This window comes from Suricata suricatta, chromosome 16, assembly GCF_006229205.1.
Source record: "Suricata suricatta isolate VVHF042 chromosome 16, meerkat_22Aug2017_6uvM2_HiC, whole genome shotgun sequence".
Classification (NCBI taxonomy): Eukaryota; Metazoa; Chordata; class Mammalia; order Carnivora; family Herpestidae; genus Suricata; species Suricata suricatta.
Window position 1 is genome coordinate 57,400,412 of NC_043715.1, and position 18,494 is coordinate 57,418,905.

General features: G+C 49.1%; 1 protein-coding gene across 1 annotated transcript in view; it reads left to right on the forward strand.

The window, feature by feature from the left end:
* The window catches only part of ZFP28 (ZFP28 zinc finger protein), a gene marked incomplete at its 5' end in the record, with an annotated part of 19,637 nt that extends 3,380 nt beyond the window's left edge, over positions 1-16,257 (forward strand). The window contains 7 exons of the mRNA XM_029924412.1: positions 4,692-4,818; positions 4,953-5,048; positions 6,778-6,941; positions 7,501-7,615; positions 8,702-8,797; positions 8,986-9,126; positions 13,903-16,257. Coding sequence (XP_029780272.1) covers positions 4,692-4,818; positions 4,953-5,048; positions 6,778-6,941; positions 7,501-7,615; positions 8,702-8,797; positions 8,986-9,126; positions 13,903-15,605 — 2,442 coding nt within the window. The remainder of the gene's footprint in view (positions 1-4,691; positions 4,819-4,952; positions 5,049-6,777; positions 6,942-7,500; positions 7,616-8,701; positions 8,798-8,985; positions 9,127-13,902) is intronic.
* Between the last annotated feature and the right edge of the window lie 2,237 nt (positions 16,258-18,494).

Here is an 18,494-nt window from a genome sequence, read left to right on the forward strand (position 1 = left end):
GCCCCCCCCCCCCCCCCAGCCAGTCACCGGAAGTTGGAAGCGCTCAGACCCGCCCCTTAGGGGATGCGCTGACCAGCCACTGGGCAGGAGCTGGCAAGAGGGCCTGATCCGGCCGCCCCCTCTTTTTGCATAGCTCGGGAGCTACCAGTGGGTTTTCTGCTTTTCAGTGACTGGGAAAAAAAAGACAATACGTCATAAGATGTCAGACTTACCGAAGTGTACATTTTGGTGCCCGTCAACGACACTTCCTTGGAGCATAGCGCAGGGGTGAGGCACCGGCCGAGGCGGCTTACCTGCGCAAGAGCAGAGCTGAGTCGTGACGAAGGCTCTGGCCTAAGACGTTTGCTCTCTGGGCCTTTACGGAAATACTTTGCGGAGCCCTGATGTCGAGGTTCAGGGTGGGGACTATGGAGCCGGACGGCTGGGTTCCAAGTCTTGGCTCTGCCGTCGCCTGTGTGAGCTTGGGCAAGTTAGAGCTCTCCGTCCTCCTGTGTAACATGGGAAGCGTGACAGTGGCCGCCCTCAGGTTGTGGGCGTGGAACACGCTTTCGTGTAAGTGTTCACGGTTGTGGCTGGACTGTTACGCCTCCAAGTGGCGTCACGCTGGGTGTGCGGATTCAGTGTGTGGGTTTGGGGGACACAAACGTTCAGACCGTAGCACGAACAAAGGTCAGTGATTCTATACATAAAGGGCAGTCTGTATAAACAGAAAATGTCTTATGTGGAAGGTTATACCGTTCGTGTTAGGTCTCCCTGGAACACGGGAGTAGAGAGGTGGAGAAAGGGACATTTCTTATTAAACAGTAAAATCAAACCCCAAAAAAGCTAGTTGGCAAATATGAGAGACCATTGGAACTTACACCCTTTGTAGGAGCCCTTAGTTCCGGTTTTCTTACCAATGACCAAGTACCAACAAATGCTGGGAAAACGGGCATCATTTTCTCTTGTACCAACTCACTTATAAAGTTCTGTAAAGATGCTATAAAGACATTACAGATTTTAGGGGCACCTGGGTGGCTCAGTTGGTTAAGCGTCCAGCTTCCAGCTTCAGCCCAGGTCATGATCTCACGGTTTGTGGGTTCGAGCCCCACGTCGGGCTCTGTGCTGACAACTAGCTCAGAGCCTGGAGCTGCTTCCGATTCTGTGTCTCCCTCTCTCTCTGACCCTCCCCTGCTCGCGCTGTCTCTCTCTGTCTCTCAAAACAACAACAAAAAGACATTACAGATTTTAAAAACATGTTGTAGTTTGTATACAGTTTATGTACTGTATTCTATGTAATTTGCCTCAGTAAAAATTTTCTGAAAGTTTTTTGAAATATTTGAATGTCTGGAAAATAAACAAGTCCAAGACTTGCCTGGCAGGGAGAATGTACTTAGACCCATAAGGCTGAAATCTGTGAGACCCGGCTTCTAGAATCAGGTCAGAAGGAAAGCCTAGAAGTAGGATGTGTCTGAGCACCTGTATCTTTGAACCCGTTTAAAATATTTGTATTGAAATGTTTTCTTGTTGGTTTTTAAGCCGCTTTGTTGAGGTATGATCGACGTGCAGGAGCCGCACAGGTTTAACATGTACAACGTGATGCGTTTGAGGGGACTTGTGTCCTGCCGGGACCGTCCCCACCAGTGGGGCCGTAAGCTGATGCGTCACCTTCCAGAGCTTCCTCCTGCCCCGAGCCTCAGCGTCGTCATCATCATCGTTTTTGGCAGTGGGAACACTTACGCTAAGATATGCCCTCTCAGCAGGTTTTAAGGATATGACATGATATTGTTAGCTGTGGGTGTGACGCTATAGTTACGTCTCCAAACTCTGTTCGCCTTGACCGTGGCCTCCACGTTAACTCCTCCCCCCCACCCCCCAGCAGCCTGCATTCTAGTCTCTGCTTCTGTAAGTTTGACTATTTTAGCTTCACATACAACTGAGATCATGCGGTGCTTGTTTTTCTGCGTCTGGCTTATTTTACTTCGCACCTGCATTGAAATGCTTGGGTTTGGTCCGCTCGCAGGTTTCGCCGAGGCTCCCACAGGTTTCAAAAGTTGAATGCATTTAATTGCTGATGCACATGGATGTGAACAACCCAGGGAACGAGAGCTCAGCAAAGTTAGCACTCTTCTCTTTTTTTTTAACTGTATTTTGAGGGAAAGCACATGGAAGTGGGGGAGGGGCAGAGAGAGAGGGGGAGAGAGAATCCCAAGCAGGTTCCATGCTGTCAGCGCAGAGCCTACCGTGGGCCTCGAACTCATGAAACCGTGAGACCTGAGCTGAAATCAAGCCTCAGACGCTTGGGGCGCCTGGGGGCTCAGTCAGGCCACTTCGGCTCAGGTCATGATCTCACGGTTCGTGGGTTCAAGCCCTGCGTCAGGCTCTGTGCTGACCATTTGCTCAGAGCCTGGAGCTGCTTCAGATCCTGTGTCTCCCTCTCCCTCTGACCGTCCCCCGCTCACTCTCTGTCTCTCTCTGTCTCTCTCTGTCTCTCTCTCAAAAATAAGTAAACTTAAAATAAAAAAGCCTCAGACGCTTCACTGAGCCACCAGGTGCCCCCAAATTAGCGCTCTTATTACTTGGCCAGCCAGCAAATCAGTTCCTCTGCTTTCATGCTTTTCATGCCCCAACTTGCAAAATTCTTGTTGAGCGCTGACCAGCATTGTTTGAGAGTAGCACTCAGGTGGGCGCATGAGCTCGGAGGGGACACCAAGCAGCTCGGGGCTGTGTCCTCAAGCACCTGCGTGTGGTCCGCGGTGGGGGGCCTGTCAGACTGCCACTGAGGACTTCTGTGCGTCAGGGTTATTGGCTTCACGCAAATCAAGCTGTCGGGCTAGGCTTACAATACAAGACCCGTTGGACTTGTCTTGACGCAAGTCAGTTACGAATGCGTGCGGAGTTGGTGCGGGTGAAGAGGATGCTATTCCACAACCGGCCTCCAGGGAGCCTTGTTCCCCGTGGGTTACGTGAGGCCGGGGGAGAAGGCGCACCCTTCGGCCGGCGGCAGCAGCGAGCCCGTGTGCGCGGGGCCCTTTGCGGAGGCTCATCTGGGTGCTGGGCCTGTGCTCCTGTGTCTAGGCCTCATCACAGTCTGGGGCTTGGAGGACTTTTCCGACGTCCAGCGGGGGAGCTGGGGGTGCTGCGGTGAGCGATCGGGCCTTGCGGGTGGCCTGCCTCGCTCGCTTATTGGCCTGAGGACAGACTTCCAAATGCCAGGGCGGGAGGTCACAGATTCCCGGGGTCACAGTGCAAATTAAATTAATGTTTAAAACACCTTGGACCGAATCCAAATTCTACTCTGAAATCATAATCTGCTATGTAAAAAGCCACCGTCTCTGGATGAGATGAGCCCCAAACGCGCTCACGGTGTGCGTCCGCGGTGCGTCCTCCTGCCCGACGCCTCCCGGCTCCTCGGCGGCGGCACCTTGAGTCTTCCTTTTCCTTTTTGAGTTTATTATTTGTTTTAAGAGAGACAGCGATAGATCAAGAGAGAAGGAGAGAGAATCCCAAGCAGGCTCCGCATTGTCAGCGCAGAGCCCAACGTGGGGCTTGTCCTGATCAAACTGTGAGATCGTGACCTGAGCCAAAACTGAGTCAGACACTTAACTGACTGAGCCCCCGACGTGGCCCAGGGACACCTTGATTCTTTTTTTTTAATGTTTTTATTTATTTTTGAGAGAGAGACAGCGTGAGCAGGGGAGGGAGACACAGAATCCAAAGACAGCCTCCGGGCTCCAAGCTGTCAGCACAGAGCCTGACGCGGGGTTTGAACCCACGAACCGCAAGATCATGACCTGAGCCGAAGCCGGATGCTTAACTGACTGAGCCACCCTGGCGCCCCCGACACCTTGATTTTTAAAAGCATTTTGTAATAGTTGTCATTCTTACTAAGTACTCCTGTTTATTTCAGAAAATGGAAAAGAGGATTTTGTTATTTATTTTTTGGTTTTACCACAAGTGCTCTACAGCTACTGAGCTCTGAAGGGGAAATAGAAATCCTTAGAACCTAGTTTGGGGTTTAGTCCTCGGTGCCTTTTGAGGTTCATATTCAGACCCCTCCCTTCTTGTGCTGCTCCAGGCCACTCGTGTGTCTTCTTGGAAAAGTGCCGGGACACTCGTGCCTGAGGACAGTTGAGCCTCCATCTTCACTGATCTGAATTGATGTCACCTATTTTTCTTGTGTGTGCGTCCGCACAGAATTGCCTCCGTGTTTTTCTCTTTCTCTGCATATTATTCCTTAAACATATAGTCTCTCACCGCGCTGAGGAGGTGGCCACCCTTAGACCCCCTGGCTCAGTGCTCAGTGCTCAGGCCGCCGTAACTAAATCCCGCAGCCCAGGGGCTTGGACGGCAGACGCTGGTCTTCCGCTCAGCTCTGGAAGTCCCAGCTGTCGGGGCGGGAGGGCCGGTGTTCCCGGAGGCTTCTCCGTGGCTTGCAGCCAGCCGCCCTCTCCACCGTGTCCCCGTCCCTCTTGGGGCTTCCTCCTCTGACAAGGACACTGGTCAGAGTGGATTCGGGCCCGACCACGTGACTTCACTTAGTTTTCACCACCTCTTTTAGAAAGGTCCCTCTCCAAATACGGTCACACTCTGAGGTACCGGGAGTTAGACTGGGACGTATGAATTTGGGGGACACGATTCACCCCCAAGAAGGCCCCAGGCTGTCGGGGCATGAGCACTGATCGCGCAGGACTGCGGTCTGCTCCTTTCAGAGCCTGGTGACGTTCGGGGACGTGGCCGTGGATTTCTCCCAGGAGGAGTGGCGGTGGCTGAGCTGCGCGCAGCGGAGCCTGTACCGGAGCGTGATGTTGGAGAACTACAGGAACCTGGTCTCGCTGGGTGAGGGCGCCCCCCACCCCGACCCCGCCGCCCTGACTCGGAGCCCTCCGCTCCCTTGGCACCGCCCTGTCCCCAGGCCCAGGGCCCGTGCCGGGTCCGCCCGCGTGACGCCTGCTGCTCTCCTTGCGTGCTAGGACTCTGCGCTTCCAAGCCCGACGTGATCTCCTCGTTGGAACAGAGGAAGGAGCCCTGGGTGGTGAAGAGAAGGTTGACAAGGGGCCGGGGCCCAGGTGAGTGTGGGGGACCTACTGGGGCGAAGCCCCGCCGCTCAGGACCCCGGGCTCGCAGGGTGGTCTGCGTGTTCTTCCTGAGCCTCCGGGCGCGGGGTGGGGCGGGGGACGGCTGAGGCCCCTGGAGCACGGCTCCCCATCCCCGCTCCGCCTCTGCTCCCCTCCCTCTGGGCGCGGGGTGGGGGGGAGGCGGCTGAGGCCCCTGGAGCACAGCTCCCCGTCCCCCCTCTGCCTCTGCTCCCCTCCCTCCGGGCGCGGGGTGGGGTGGGGGGCCGACTGAGGCCCCTGGAGCACGGCTCCCCATCCCCGCTCCGCCTCTGCTCCCCTCTCTCTGGGCGCGGGGTGGGGGGGAGGCGGCTGAGGCCCCTGGAGCACGGCTCCCCTTCCCCTCTCCGCCTCTGCTCCCCTCCCTCTGGGCGTGGGGTGGGGGTGGGGGGACGGCTGAGGCCCCTGGAGCACGGCTCCCCTCCGGCTCCCCTCCGGCTCCCCTCCGTCTGCACATGACTTCTTGCCTCTGCCCTGGATCCCGTTTTTTCCTCGCTCCTTCTAAGACGTTTTGCCCTTCAGGCTTACGTAATCCTGTCCGTCCGTTAGAAAACCCGTCACGGTTCCGGGGTCGTTGTTGCCATCTTATTTCTCTTTGATTAAGTGACTTCGCGTATAGACTTCTCTCATGGCCTTTATTGCCAGTTTTGAGTGAGGCCGTCGGACGCTTGGCGGATGGCGGTAAGCTCTTGCAGAGCTGACCCTGTGACAGGGGAAGTGCGCACATCTGCCCCTAAGTTCAGTGAACTAGAAAGTTCTGTGCCATGTGTGCCGCGCGTCAGTAGGGACTTAGGAGGGAGAGGGAAAGTCGCGCGCAGTTTGGCGCCCGGGAGACAGGGACGAGAGAAGGGGCCGGCGGGTGCGCTCCGCTGGGTGACTTTCTCAGGAGAAACTGCCTCTGCCTCAGTGGGCGCACCTCACAGACACTGGGAGGAGATTTCAGTCACGTGGGAATACGGGTACTTCAACTGCGGCGTTCCTTCTGGAACAACAGATCCACCGGGTAAGACCAGAGATCAGAGTTCCAGACTTTTCTCCGAGGTCACTGCCGCAGGAAATGGCAATAATCTCTGAAGAGCTGCGGATCTGGTGAGCCGCCTTTGTCCCCGTCGCACTCCGGGCAAAGGCAGGCTCTGCACGCACACTTCCGGCCGCCCTGTGGCACAGGAGAGTCAGGGGAGCTTCTGGGAGACTTTTCCGTTGACCTGCCAAATCACGGTCCCTGGATTTTGTAAAACGAAACGGCTTTTACCTTCTGTCAGACCTTCGTGTCTTGCTGAGATTCTTGTTGCTTATGAAGACTTGAACTTCCAAGGCCGAGATGGAACTTTTGTTAGTTAGCATCGTAGTACAAGAGTCATTGTTTAAAAAGAGAGAGAGAGAAAATTTCCCGGGAAGACGGAGCGAGTCCCCGTGCGCTTTAGCTACTGCTGCCGAGACAGGGTCACATGTCCCTGAGGCCTCCTCCTTCTTTGTTGACATCCGCCACCTTTGATCTTAGATCTAGGTGACAAGCTGTAACCTAACGCTACAGACTCGTGGGAGTTTGGGGCTGCTTAGTCTTATAAAATTGTTTTCAGTACGTTATGTTGTTTTGAGGATCTTAATCCCTGTGATTACATTGTGGAAGTTTTCTTTGTACAACACGTACCGGAGAAAGGTCCACTCTGTTACCGCCTTGCAGATGCGAGGGCCTGGCCGGAGACCCAGGAGCCACCCGCCCAGAAGGACGTCGGTGAGGAAAGGCTCTCGCCGGCGGTGATCCTTGAGAGGCGCGCACACTGCGGTCGGGAGTGCTCCCTGCTAGGGGAAGACGAGGATTGTGCTGCTCTGTTTGACCGGCCGCCGGTAAGTCAGGCGGTCACCTCTAGCCGCGACACGGTGGCCTTCCTGAAGAAACCCTTGTTGAGGGAGAGACCCCGAGTCCAGTAAGGTTGGGAGAAGTTTCCATTTGAATCGGGCACTTCCTGTAGACGGAGGATGCGCCGGAAGGCAGAGCGCACAGTCCGACGCGGCAGAAGAGGGGGTGGTTCACGGGAGACGAAGCACACACACGCAAGTGTCACTCAGAAGCATGCAGCCGTGGCGTGGGGAGACTGAGCAGGATCTCAGCCCTCCCTTGTCATCAGAGGTGACGTGGGAGAGACCCCCGCAGGCCTGTGGAGGGGGGACCTCCCACCCGGACTCTGTAGTTCCCCGCAGAAGTGTTCCGCACCCACGGCAGGAACAGATTCTCCTGTTTTTCTCTCCCCCCACCCCCACCTGTACGGTATGACCAGGCCGGTCACTGTGCGACTCGAGACGTGAGGGAGAGTCCCTGGCGCGGGTAGCCCGTGTCACACCCCTCCACAGAGCCACTGCTGGCTCGAGGGCCCGTTTGATCCAAGAGTGTGTTTGTACATTTCAGGGCTTGGTGGCCATCACGAGCGTGGCCATGGACCTCGCCCCGCGGCCGGACCCCGCTCAGAAGAGTTTCCGTAAGAATGTGATGTGGGAGAAGCGGGGTGACCTGGGGTCAGTGGGTAAGGATGTCCCTCTCCTCAATCGGCCTGTCTTCAGGATCCGCTACTTTCTTTGCTCAGTTTTGAATTGTGGAGGTCGGGATGGGTCTTCTGAAAGGCTGAGCTAAATCTGTGTCATGATTCTGAGATGAGAATGTGACATTTGTGGAGCTGGAAGTTGGTGTCTTCGTTGTGCTTGAGGCGGTATCTTCAGTGTCTCTCACATACGGCTCACGTTTCTTTTTATTTCCACCCATAATAAAACACTTCTCCTTCAAAACCCAGGAGCTGGTTCTCGATTTAAGACCATCAAGGGGCCCTGGGGTGTCTCAGTCAGTTAAGCATCTGACTCTTGATTTCAGTTCAGGTCGTGGTCTCGTGTTCATGGGATTGAGCCCCATATCGGCGCCACGCTCACATCTTGAAGTCTGCTTGGGGCTCGCTCTCTCCTCCTTTCTGTTCCTCTCCCTCTTGTGCGCTCTCTCACTTCCTCTCTCTCAAAATAAATAAATAAACTTAAAAAAAAATAGAAAAAAGATGTCTGGGTGGTTCAGTTGGTTAAGTGTCCGACTTCAGCTCAGGTCATGATCTCATACTTCATGATTTCAAACCCCACATCGGGCTCTGTGCTGACAGCTCAGAGCCTGGAGCCTGCTTCCGATTCTGTGTCTCCCCCTCTCTCTGCTCCCTCCCCCACTCGTGCTCTGTTTCTCTCTCTCTCTTAATAAATAAACATTAAAAATTTTTTTCCCTTCTCTCTCTGCCCTTCCCCTGCTCATGCTCTGTCTCTTTGTCTCTCAAAAATAAATAAACATATAAAAAAGTTTTTTTTTTTAAAGGGGCACCTGGGTGGCTCAGTCAGTTAAGCGTCTGGCTTCGGCTCAGGTCATGATCTCGCAATTCCTGAGTTCGAGCCCCTCGTCAGGCTCTGTTCTGACAGCTTAGATTCTGGAGCCCGCTTCAGATTCTGTGTCTCCCTCTCTGCCCCTTCCCTGCTCACGCTCTCTCTGTCTCAAAAATAAATAAATGTTAAAAAAAAATTAAGATGTTGTAATAGACGTAAAAAGAATGTGGAGTGTGTGACAGACCCCGTGTCGCCCCGTGCAGGGCCCTGTGTTTCCCAGGCTGACCTGGTCTCCCTGCTGGAGCGAGGGACGGAGCCCTGGATGGTGGCCGGGGAGCTGGCGGAGGGCCCGCGGCCAGGTGAGTGCGGCGGGCCAGGCGGGCGCGTGGCCGAGTCCTCGCCGCGGCACAGGAGTCCTCCAGGGCCCGACGGGAACGGAGGCCCGGGGCCCCAGCGTGCCCCCTTTCCTCTGCTGCCGCCTCGAGCGAGCACCCTCTCCTCGGCCACTCAGGGGCTCAGGCCCTCCGTGCCCCTGTCCTGACCCCAGCGCCCTGTGCGCGGTCTTCCGCGACCACATGGCCCACTCATTTCGTGCGCGTCCGCTCCTGGAAGACCCACGGACTGAGTGTTTTGAGGCAGCCATCCTGCTTGGCGTCGGAAGGTGGTCGGAGAGAGAGGGAATTCACAGGTTTGTGGTCATGGCGGATGGTCCTCTAATGGAGGGATGAAACGTTTATGGGTGAACACATGCAGTTGGCTGAATTTCCGGCTGGCCTGTGCAGAGGCAACGGAGAGCACTGATTCCTAGTAGCTCCCTTGTTTCGGGCAGAGAGGGCGGGCAGAAGTTGGATCGCAGGAATATAAAAGTGGAGGGTCTCTTTATTTTTTTTTTAAGTTTATTTCTTTATTTTGAGAGAGAGAGAGAGAGAGAGAGAGAGAGCGAGCAAATCAGGTAGGGCCGGGGGGGGGGTGTCGGAGAGAGAGAATCCCAAGCAGGCTCCACACCTTCAGTGCAAAGCCCAGTGTGGGACTTGAACTCACAAACTGAGATCATGACCTGAGCTGAGGAGTCAGACGCTGACCCAACTAAGCCGTCCAGGTGCCCCTCTCTCCCTCTTGTGATATAGAAGGGAAAGAAAAGTTTGTGGGGCGCCTGGGTGGTTCAGTCAGTTAAGTTTCTGACTTCAGCTCAGGTCATGATCTAACAGTTCATGAGTTCCAGCGCCATGTTGGGCTCTGAGCTGACAGCTCAGAGCCTGGAGCCTGCTTCCCATTCTGTGTCTCCCTCTTTCTCTGCCCCTCCCCTGCTTGTGCTCGCACGCTCTCTCTCTCTCTCAAAAATAAGTAAATAAACTAAAAAACCCCAGGAATGATGTGTAGAGAGGGGTGCCTGGCTGGCTCATTTCAGTGGAGTATGCCTCTATTAATCTCGGGGTTGTGGGTTTGAGCCCCACAATGGGCATAGAGGTCACTTTAAAATAAAATCTTTGAGGTCCTTGGGTAGCTTGATTAAGCATATAACTTTGGCTGAGGTCATGATCTGAAGGTTTGTGAGTTCAAGCCCCACATCGCGCTGTGTGTTGACAGCATGGAGCCCACTTCCAGTCCTCTGTCCCCCCACCCCTTCCTCCATTGCTGTGCTGCTCTCTCTCGCTCATTCACACACACGCGCGCACACTCACACACACACACACACACGAATAAACATTAAGGGGCGCCTGGGTGACCTAGTTGGTTAAGTGTCTGATTCTTGATCTCAGCTCAAGTCATGATTTCACTGTGAGTTTGAGCCCTGCATTGGGCTCTGTGCTGATGGCTCAGATGGCTTGGGATTCTGCCTCCTCTCTTTGCTTCTCCCCTGCTCACTCGCTTGCACACACTCTTTCTCAAAGTAAAGAAACTTAAGAAAATAAATAAACACTAAAAAATACATTATATAACTAAAGTCTTAAAAAAAAGAGGAGCACCTGGGTGGCTCAGTTGGTTAGCAACCAATCCCAGGGTTGTGGGGCCCTGCCCTCCGTTGGGCTCCCCACTGAGCCTGCTTAAGATCCTCTCTCTCCCTCTGCCCCTCCCCCCCACTTGTGCGAGCACGTGTACTCTCTCTAAAATAAAAAAAAATAATAAGTACATCTTAAAAAAAAAGAAAAAGCTGATTTTTAGGAATTGTAATCCTATCACCTGTTTGGAAACAATATTAAACCATGACCCAGAACAGAGCAAGCGTGGACTTCTTCAGGTCATGGTAACACATATGGTTCATGCTGTCAGAATTGCAGTGTGTGCGTTCAGTCACGCATACAGATTAAAAAAAAATTTTTTTTAATGTTTGTTCATTTTTTGAGAGCCAGAGAGAGACAGAGCATGAGTAGGGGAGGGGCAGAGAGAGAGGGAGACAGAATTCGAAGCAGGCTCCAGGCTCTGAGCTGTCAGCACAGAGCCTGACATGGGGCTCGAACCCACGAACTGCGAGATCATGACCTGAGTTGAAGTCAGACGCTTAGCCGATTGAGCCGCCCAGGCGCCCCCAGATGTTTTCCACATGCATTCCGTGTCATATATGCCATCACTCAATTAGGTCACTTCACATTTCTGGTATTAAAAATATACTGATGCGACGCCTGGGCGGCTCAGTCCGCTGAGCATCCAGCTCTTGATTTCAGCTCAGGTCTGATCTCATGGTTCATGGATTTGAACCCCATGTCGGGCTCTGTGCTAACAGCTCTGAGCCTGCCTAGGATTCTCTCTCTCTCTTTCCCTCTACTGTGTGTGCTCTCTCTCTCTCTCTCTCTGTAGAAAATAAACATTTAAAAATCATATATACACTTGCAACAAGATTTTTATGTAGGTGAAAACTGTACTTTCCGAGCTTGCTGCGTCTCTGGGCGTGAGCGCCTGTTAGGCTCTGAAAGGTTCGTTTGCGTCCAGCCGCTCTCGCGATGACTGGCTGACCGGTGTGTGGGGCTAGTGCGTTCTCACAGCGCTGGGTGTGCTGGTGAAAATACTTGCTTATTATTTGGTGAAAGATGATATCCTAAAGTTATTTGCTTTATTGTGAAAGAGATTGAATACTTTTTTAAATATTTGTTTCTTTTCTTTATCCTTCTGTATAATGTTCCTCATTTGTATTCATTTCTCTGTTCTTGTCTTAAATATCTTTTTAACAGTTCCAGTGATTTTTTTTGGTCAACATACTGATTCTTTGATGTATTGCTGCAAACTTTTTCACATGGGGTAATAAGAGTTTTGTTTAATGAGACCTTATTGCGGTATGTAAAAATTTAAACATTTTTATGTAGTCTAGTCTATTATTTCTTTTATGTATTCTCCTTGCATTTTTGTCCTCAGAAACATGATACATATAGTTCTAGTTCATTGCTCTAATGGCTGTCTAGTATAACAGTAAGTAGATGTACCATAATTTAGTTAACTGGTTTACTGGTAGGGACATTTGAACACTTAGGTCTTTTCCTCTTTTTACCTATAATAAGCTCTGGTCCCGTTTGTCCTCTCTTTGCATGATCAAAGTATATGTTTTTTATTAACAAGTTTCATGGATATAGTGCTCTACCATTGGTGAACAACATATGAGAATACCTGTTTCTAGACATCTTCGCCAGTAGTGAGTATTTCGTATTTTTTTTATTTTTGCTAAGCTCCTGGCTGAAAAGGGATGTTTTGTTTAATTTGCATTTCCCCAAGTGTTTGTAATGTTGAGAAATATGCAGTTTAAATCCATTTAGAGTTCATGTTCTGTTAACGGTGTCTTCATACTCGTCACGCCCACTTCCGTTGGGTCATATTTCCTTGCCTTTATGTAGTATGGATCTAAATCCTGCCTCAAGAACGTGATACATTTGGTTCCCACCTCCGTGCGGCTGCTCCTCACGATGCAGAAGCTCACGTTGGGTGGTTTCTTTATTTACAGAAGCTTTCATAGAAGTATTCATTTATGTTGACTTTTTGTTTTACCGACGGTTTTTCTTTATACTAATGGATATATATGTTTCGCCCCATCTGTACCACATCACAAATCCGGGCTCGTTCGGGTTACTTCTGGCTTGCTCCCTTCCCGTCCGTGAACACAGGATGGCTTTCCGTTTTTTACGTCCTCTTGATTTCATTCAGCAGTGTTTTGTAGTTTCCAGCATACACTCTCTTACCTCTTTGGGTAAATTATTTATTCCTAAATAACTTATTCTTCTAATGCTGTCTTTCATGGAACCGTTTTCATAATTTCCTTTTCAGATTGCTCGTGTCCAGTGTATAGAAATACAATTGATTTTTCTGTATTGATCTTGTATCTTATAATTTTGATGAACTTTTTTATTAGAGCTAAGACTTGTGGACTCTCTATGGTTTTGTGTCTCTGGGATCACATCATTTACATATACAGTTTGACTTCTTCCTTTCTAGCTAGGATGCCTTTTCTATTTCTGATTGCTCTGGCTACAACTTCTGGCACCATGCTGAGTAGAAGTTGGAAAAAGCAGGATCTTTGTCTTGAAACTTTCAGTGTCATTAAAAAAAATACCTTATTTTCACTTTTTTAAGATCATCTCTTTCCAAACATTTGACTCTCTCCAATACGACTTTCATCTACATGTATTTATTGAGATATAACTACCCATGCACAAATTCTGGGTGCACGCTAAGTCATTTAGCGAGAGGATTTCTGGCGTATACACTGTTCCTTGTAAGCGTTAGAGTCCGAGGTAAGACATACACTTGCTCAGTGGTGTATATGGTGTGATGAAACACAATGGCAGCACTCACTGTTTTTGTGAAAACAGTTGCTTCACACTGAGAAAGTAACTTGCAAGGTCCTCCTCCTCCACACACGGCCAGAGAAGTGTCAGGCCTATGCAGGCTCGCAGGCAGGTGTAAAAACGATAATTCTGTGTCCACTTAACTTCCGCTGTCAGTTGCACCTGGTAACGAAGGTTTTGTTGAAATTAATCAGAGAAGACGTGGTTGGCAGAAACACCATTTTCTGGTTGTAGGGGAATGACCACTTTCAGATAATACTGGTAAATGTTAAAGAGTACAGTCTCCTCTTCGTGGTTTGGGTTGCTGCTTGGAATAGCGTTTGTGACGTGAGGACGGCTCTGACATTGAAGCAGAGCGGTCAGGCCAGAGAGAGAGTAAAGGCAATGAAGGTCAGAGAATTTTTAGGTGGTGCGATTACAGAACGTTTTCCCAGTTCGTTTCTTTGCATATGTAACGGATACAAATACTTGATTCCTCCTACTCTGGCCCCTCCTCAGCTCCTGTGTTAGCTGTGGGGCTTGCTTACATGCTTTGTAGACCCCATGTTTACATGTTAGAGCCGCCTTGTTTATGTGGTTTAATTAGGGTTTAATTCACCAACTAGCGAATTCATTCACAACTTCCTTTTAACCAATTCCTTTTTCTTTTTCCCAGCACACAATAAAGGAAATACCTGTTTCTTGATATCTTTCAGGCCAGCAATCTGTACAGGAGACCCAGGAATTATTTCCAAAGCGGGACCCATTTGCTGCAGTAACAGACAGAACTTCAGACACTAATTTGGAGTGTTCCGCTTTCAGAGAAAGTTGGGGTTCTGAGGGTGTGTTTGAAAGGAAGCTGGTAGGTCCGGAGACACAATTCAGGCAAGAGACAATCGCTCCTAATAAAACCCTCTCGAAGGAAAGAGAGCGTGCTTTTAACAGATCTGCAAGGTGGTTTCATTTGGACATTTCAGAAGAGAGAGTCCATAATCATGATTCAGTTAAGAAAAATTTCCCCCCAAATTCAGTGGTAATAAAACATACAGGAATTTATGCAGGAAAAAAACTTTTCAAATGTAATGAATGTAAGAAAACTTTTACCCAGAGCTCCTCCCTTACTGTTCATCAGAGAATTCATACTGGAGAGAAACCCTACAAGTGTAAGGAATGTGGGAAAGCCTTCAGTGACGGCTCGTCCTTTGCCCGGCATCAGAGGTGTCACACTGGCAAGAAGCCTTATGAATGTATTGAGTGTGGGAAAGCCTTCATCCAGAACACGTCCCTTATTCGTCACTGGAGGTATTACCACACTGGGGAGAAGCCCTTTGACTGCATCGACTGTGGGAAAGCCTTTAGTGATCACATAGGACTTAACCAACATAGAAGAATTCACACTGGAGAGAAGCCCTACAAATGTGATGTGTGTGACAAATCCTTCAGGTACGGCTCCTCTCTTACTGTGCATCAGAGGATTCATACTGGGGAAAAGCCATACGAATGTGACGTTTGCAGAAAAGCCTTCAGCCATCATGCATCACTCACTCAACATCAAAGAGTGCATTCTGGAGAAAAGCCTTTTAAATGTAAGGAATGTGGGAAAGCTTTCAGGCAGAATATTCATCTCGCTAGCCATTTGAGGATCCATACTGGAGAGAAGCCCTTCGAATGTGGGGAATGTGGTAAATCCTTCAGCATCAGTTCGCAGCTGGCTACTCATCAGAGAATTCATACTGGAGAGAAGCCCTATGAATGTAAAGTTTGTAGTAAGGCATTCACCCAGAAGGCTCACCTTGCCCAGCATCAGAAAACTCATACGGGAGAGAAACCATATGAGTGTAAGGAATGCGGTAAAGCCTTCAGCCAGACCACACATCTCATTCAACACCAGAGGGTTCATACTGGAGAGAAGCCCTACAAGTGTATCGAATGTGGGAAGGCCTTTGGTGATAACTCTTCGTGTACTCAACATCAGCGGCTTCACACTGGCCAGAGACCTTACGAATGTATTGAATGTGGGAAGGCCTTCAAAACAAAGTCATCCCTTATTTGTCATCGCAGAAGCCACACTGGGGAAAAACCTTACGAATGTAGTGCCTGTGGGAAAGCCTTCAGCCATCGCCAGTCCCTTAGTGTCCATCAGAGAATTCACTCTGGAAAGAAACCATATGAATGCAAAGAATGTAGGAAAACCTTCATCCAAATCGGACACCTTAATCAACATAAAAGAGTCCACACTGGAGAGAGAGCCTATAACTATAAGAAAAGCAGGAAAGTCTTCAGGCAGAGCGCGCACCTCGCTCACCCGAGAACTCCCGGTGGAGAGGCAGGAGCACGGCCCCCCTTGCCTCCCACGTCGAGCCCCGTGGATCTGCTCCCCAGATTCCTCTGGGGTCCGTCCTCACTCCCGTCGCCCTAGTCTCAGTACTGTGTCAGCGGGACTGGTTCAGTAGTTCAGACACGGGCCCCTCTGTCTGTCTGTCAGTTTGTTGTCTTTTATGAGTTTGTTCTCCACATTGCAGTCAGGTTGATTTTCTTTTTAAGTGTAAATACGAATCACTCACTTCTCATGTAAAAACTTGGGTTGGGATCCTTGAAATTGGTTAATACATAAGATGTGTTTAGCACAGTGCCTGATTATAAATAAAATAAATGAATAAAAAGCGCACAGAAGGAGGCCAGGAGAGCCCAGAGTAGGTCAGGAACCGGAGCTTCAAGGTGGTCCATGAGGTTCCACCAGTGGTGGTTTAAAACTTGAGTCCATAACGCGGAGTTACAATTGTGGCTTCCCAGGTCATCTGCGTAAATGTAAGGTGATGCGACTATGCGTGAGGAAAACTCAGCTTCACTGTTGACCCAAGAGCAGTTGTAGGAAGCGTGGAGAACATGGATCAGTGGTCCCCTGGGAACAAAAGAGCTGAAACATCAGGAAAAGAATGCAAGACTTATATGCACAAAGTTAACACTGTTGACATGGTGCTCTGCCTTAGAAAATTAGGAAAGATTTGATCTGTTTAAAATCACCCGGGCTTACAAATGATCTCTATTAAACTTTTGTTTTTTATTGTTTATTTAGTCTTGAGAGAGACAGAATGTGAATGGGGGAGGGGCAAACAGGGAGGGAGACAAAGAATCTGAAGCAGGCTCCTGGCTCTGAGCTGTCAGCACAGAACCCGACATGGGGCTTGAACTCATGAGTTCAAAGATCATGACTGAGCCGAAATCAGACGCTTAACTGACTGAGCCACTCAGGCACCCCTATGACCTCTATTAACCTTTTAAGGAACTGTCGACTGATAAGCTAACCTGATCTAACGCAGGTGTCAGCAGACTGACTCAAGGTCAAAGTCTCACTGATTGGATTCATATGGCCCATGGTCTAAAATTTTAAATGGTTGAACAAGTGAATGGAATGTTTTGTGACAACATGAAAATTTACATTAAATTTGAATATCAGTTTCTGTACATAAGGTTTTCTAGTCATACAGTCACACTCATTTGTTCACGCATTTCCTGTGGCTGCTTTCACTCCACATTGGCAGAGTTGAGTCAGTATTGAGGCACAGACTCAAATATTTACTCTATACTTTTGCGGGAAAATGTCTGCCAATCCCTGCTTTAGTGCCAAGAAGAATATACAAAAAGTTATAATTATTTCTAAGAGTGTAATACAACTCTCACTTCAGAAACAAGACAAACTATAAGGCAACTTATGAATAGAGGTAAAAGGGAATTATTGAATTATGAAAATATGTCAGCAAAGGAGAAATTGATGAAATTTTCTAGATGAAATACTTAACACTGTTGAAGTGTTTGTAAATTATTCACAACAGAGTCCCCACAGGACATGTTTACTTTGACAGTTCTACTTGAAACAACACAAGGAAAGCCAATGTGGCAAGCGTAACAGGGCATTTTAAAACTAGGTTTCTTTGCATTTCAGATTTTGGCATAAAATAAGATTGGCTTTTCATAATGTGGAAAATTATGTTTGACAATGGGTTATACACTCTCTTTAAAAAAAAAAAAAAACGCACTTTACCTTACAGACAAATACCATGAAATTGTTCTTAACATTTCTAATTAGGAAATGATATGTAACAGGCAAACACAAAAAAGAGGAAGTCTTTCCCAAGTAGGGTCCTAGAAGACAAGTTGGCCTACACAAAGATCTAAAACTTCGGCGTGGTGAAAGGCACCCAAAAGGTGTGAAAGATGATTGGCAGACTAATACAAGTCATATGAAGAGTAAGTCCTATAGGAACAAGGTGCGATTACACGTAAAGTGGTGGGAAAACCGCAGTGCATTCCCAGCAGGCATGGCGGTTGGAGTTCAAATGAGTCAAGACGGTCTGTAAAGCTCGGTCTCACTCATCAGAAAATTACAAGTTGAACTTTCTTGGCTTTCAGATGGATTTCAGGCTAACATTTGGATAATATCCAGTCCTGGTATCAGTGTGGGCAAACGGAAGCTTGATCCCCAGCAGTATAAATCTGTTTCCTGTCTCTCTGGACGGCAATGTAGGGCGACCTACCTGCCTTATAAACGTGTGTTCCTTTTGCAACAACAACTCTACATCTAGGAATATTGTCCCGTTGGAATAAATAGATGTAAATAATGTTTATTGCAGAATTGTAATTATGATAAATTGGATTTCAGCATTCTGCCAAGCAGGTTCTTTAAACTGTGATTATTCAATACTGTATTGTCCAGTTAGTAGAGAGAGGTTAAATTTCATGTATGCCTCTATGGAGAGTTGTCTGTCCACAATATATTAAAAGAAACATGTGACTTGCAAAACCTAATGTGTAAACTCATCTTGTAGTCATAGAGTCAAAGTTAATATTGGATATATATGTGCGTGTGTGTATATACATATTTTTTCAGTACAGATGTTGAAATCTTTTTTGTCTTTTTTTAAATAAAGTATTCTCTTTAATGCTTACTCATTTATGAGAGAGAGAGAGAGAGAGGGAGAGAGAGAGAAAGAGAAAGAGAGAGACAGAGCATGAGCAGGGGAGGAGGGGCAGAAAGAGAGGGAGACACAAAATCTGAAGCAGGCTCTAGGCTCTGAGCTGCCAGCACAGAGCCCGATGTGAGGCTTGAACTCACAAACTGAGATCATGACCTGAACCAAAGTCAGAGGCTTAACCGGCTGAGCCACCCAGGTGCTCCCAAATCTGCTTTTGTCTTTAACACACACACTTCTAGCTCTTTGTTGGCACGTCCCCTTTCTTCTCTCTGTAGTGCCCTGGTGACCTGCCTGCCAGTCACACGTCGCTCCGGTCAAGCCGATCAGGTTTCTCA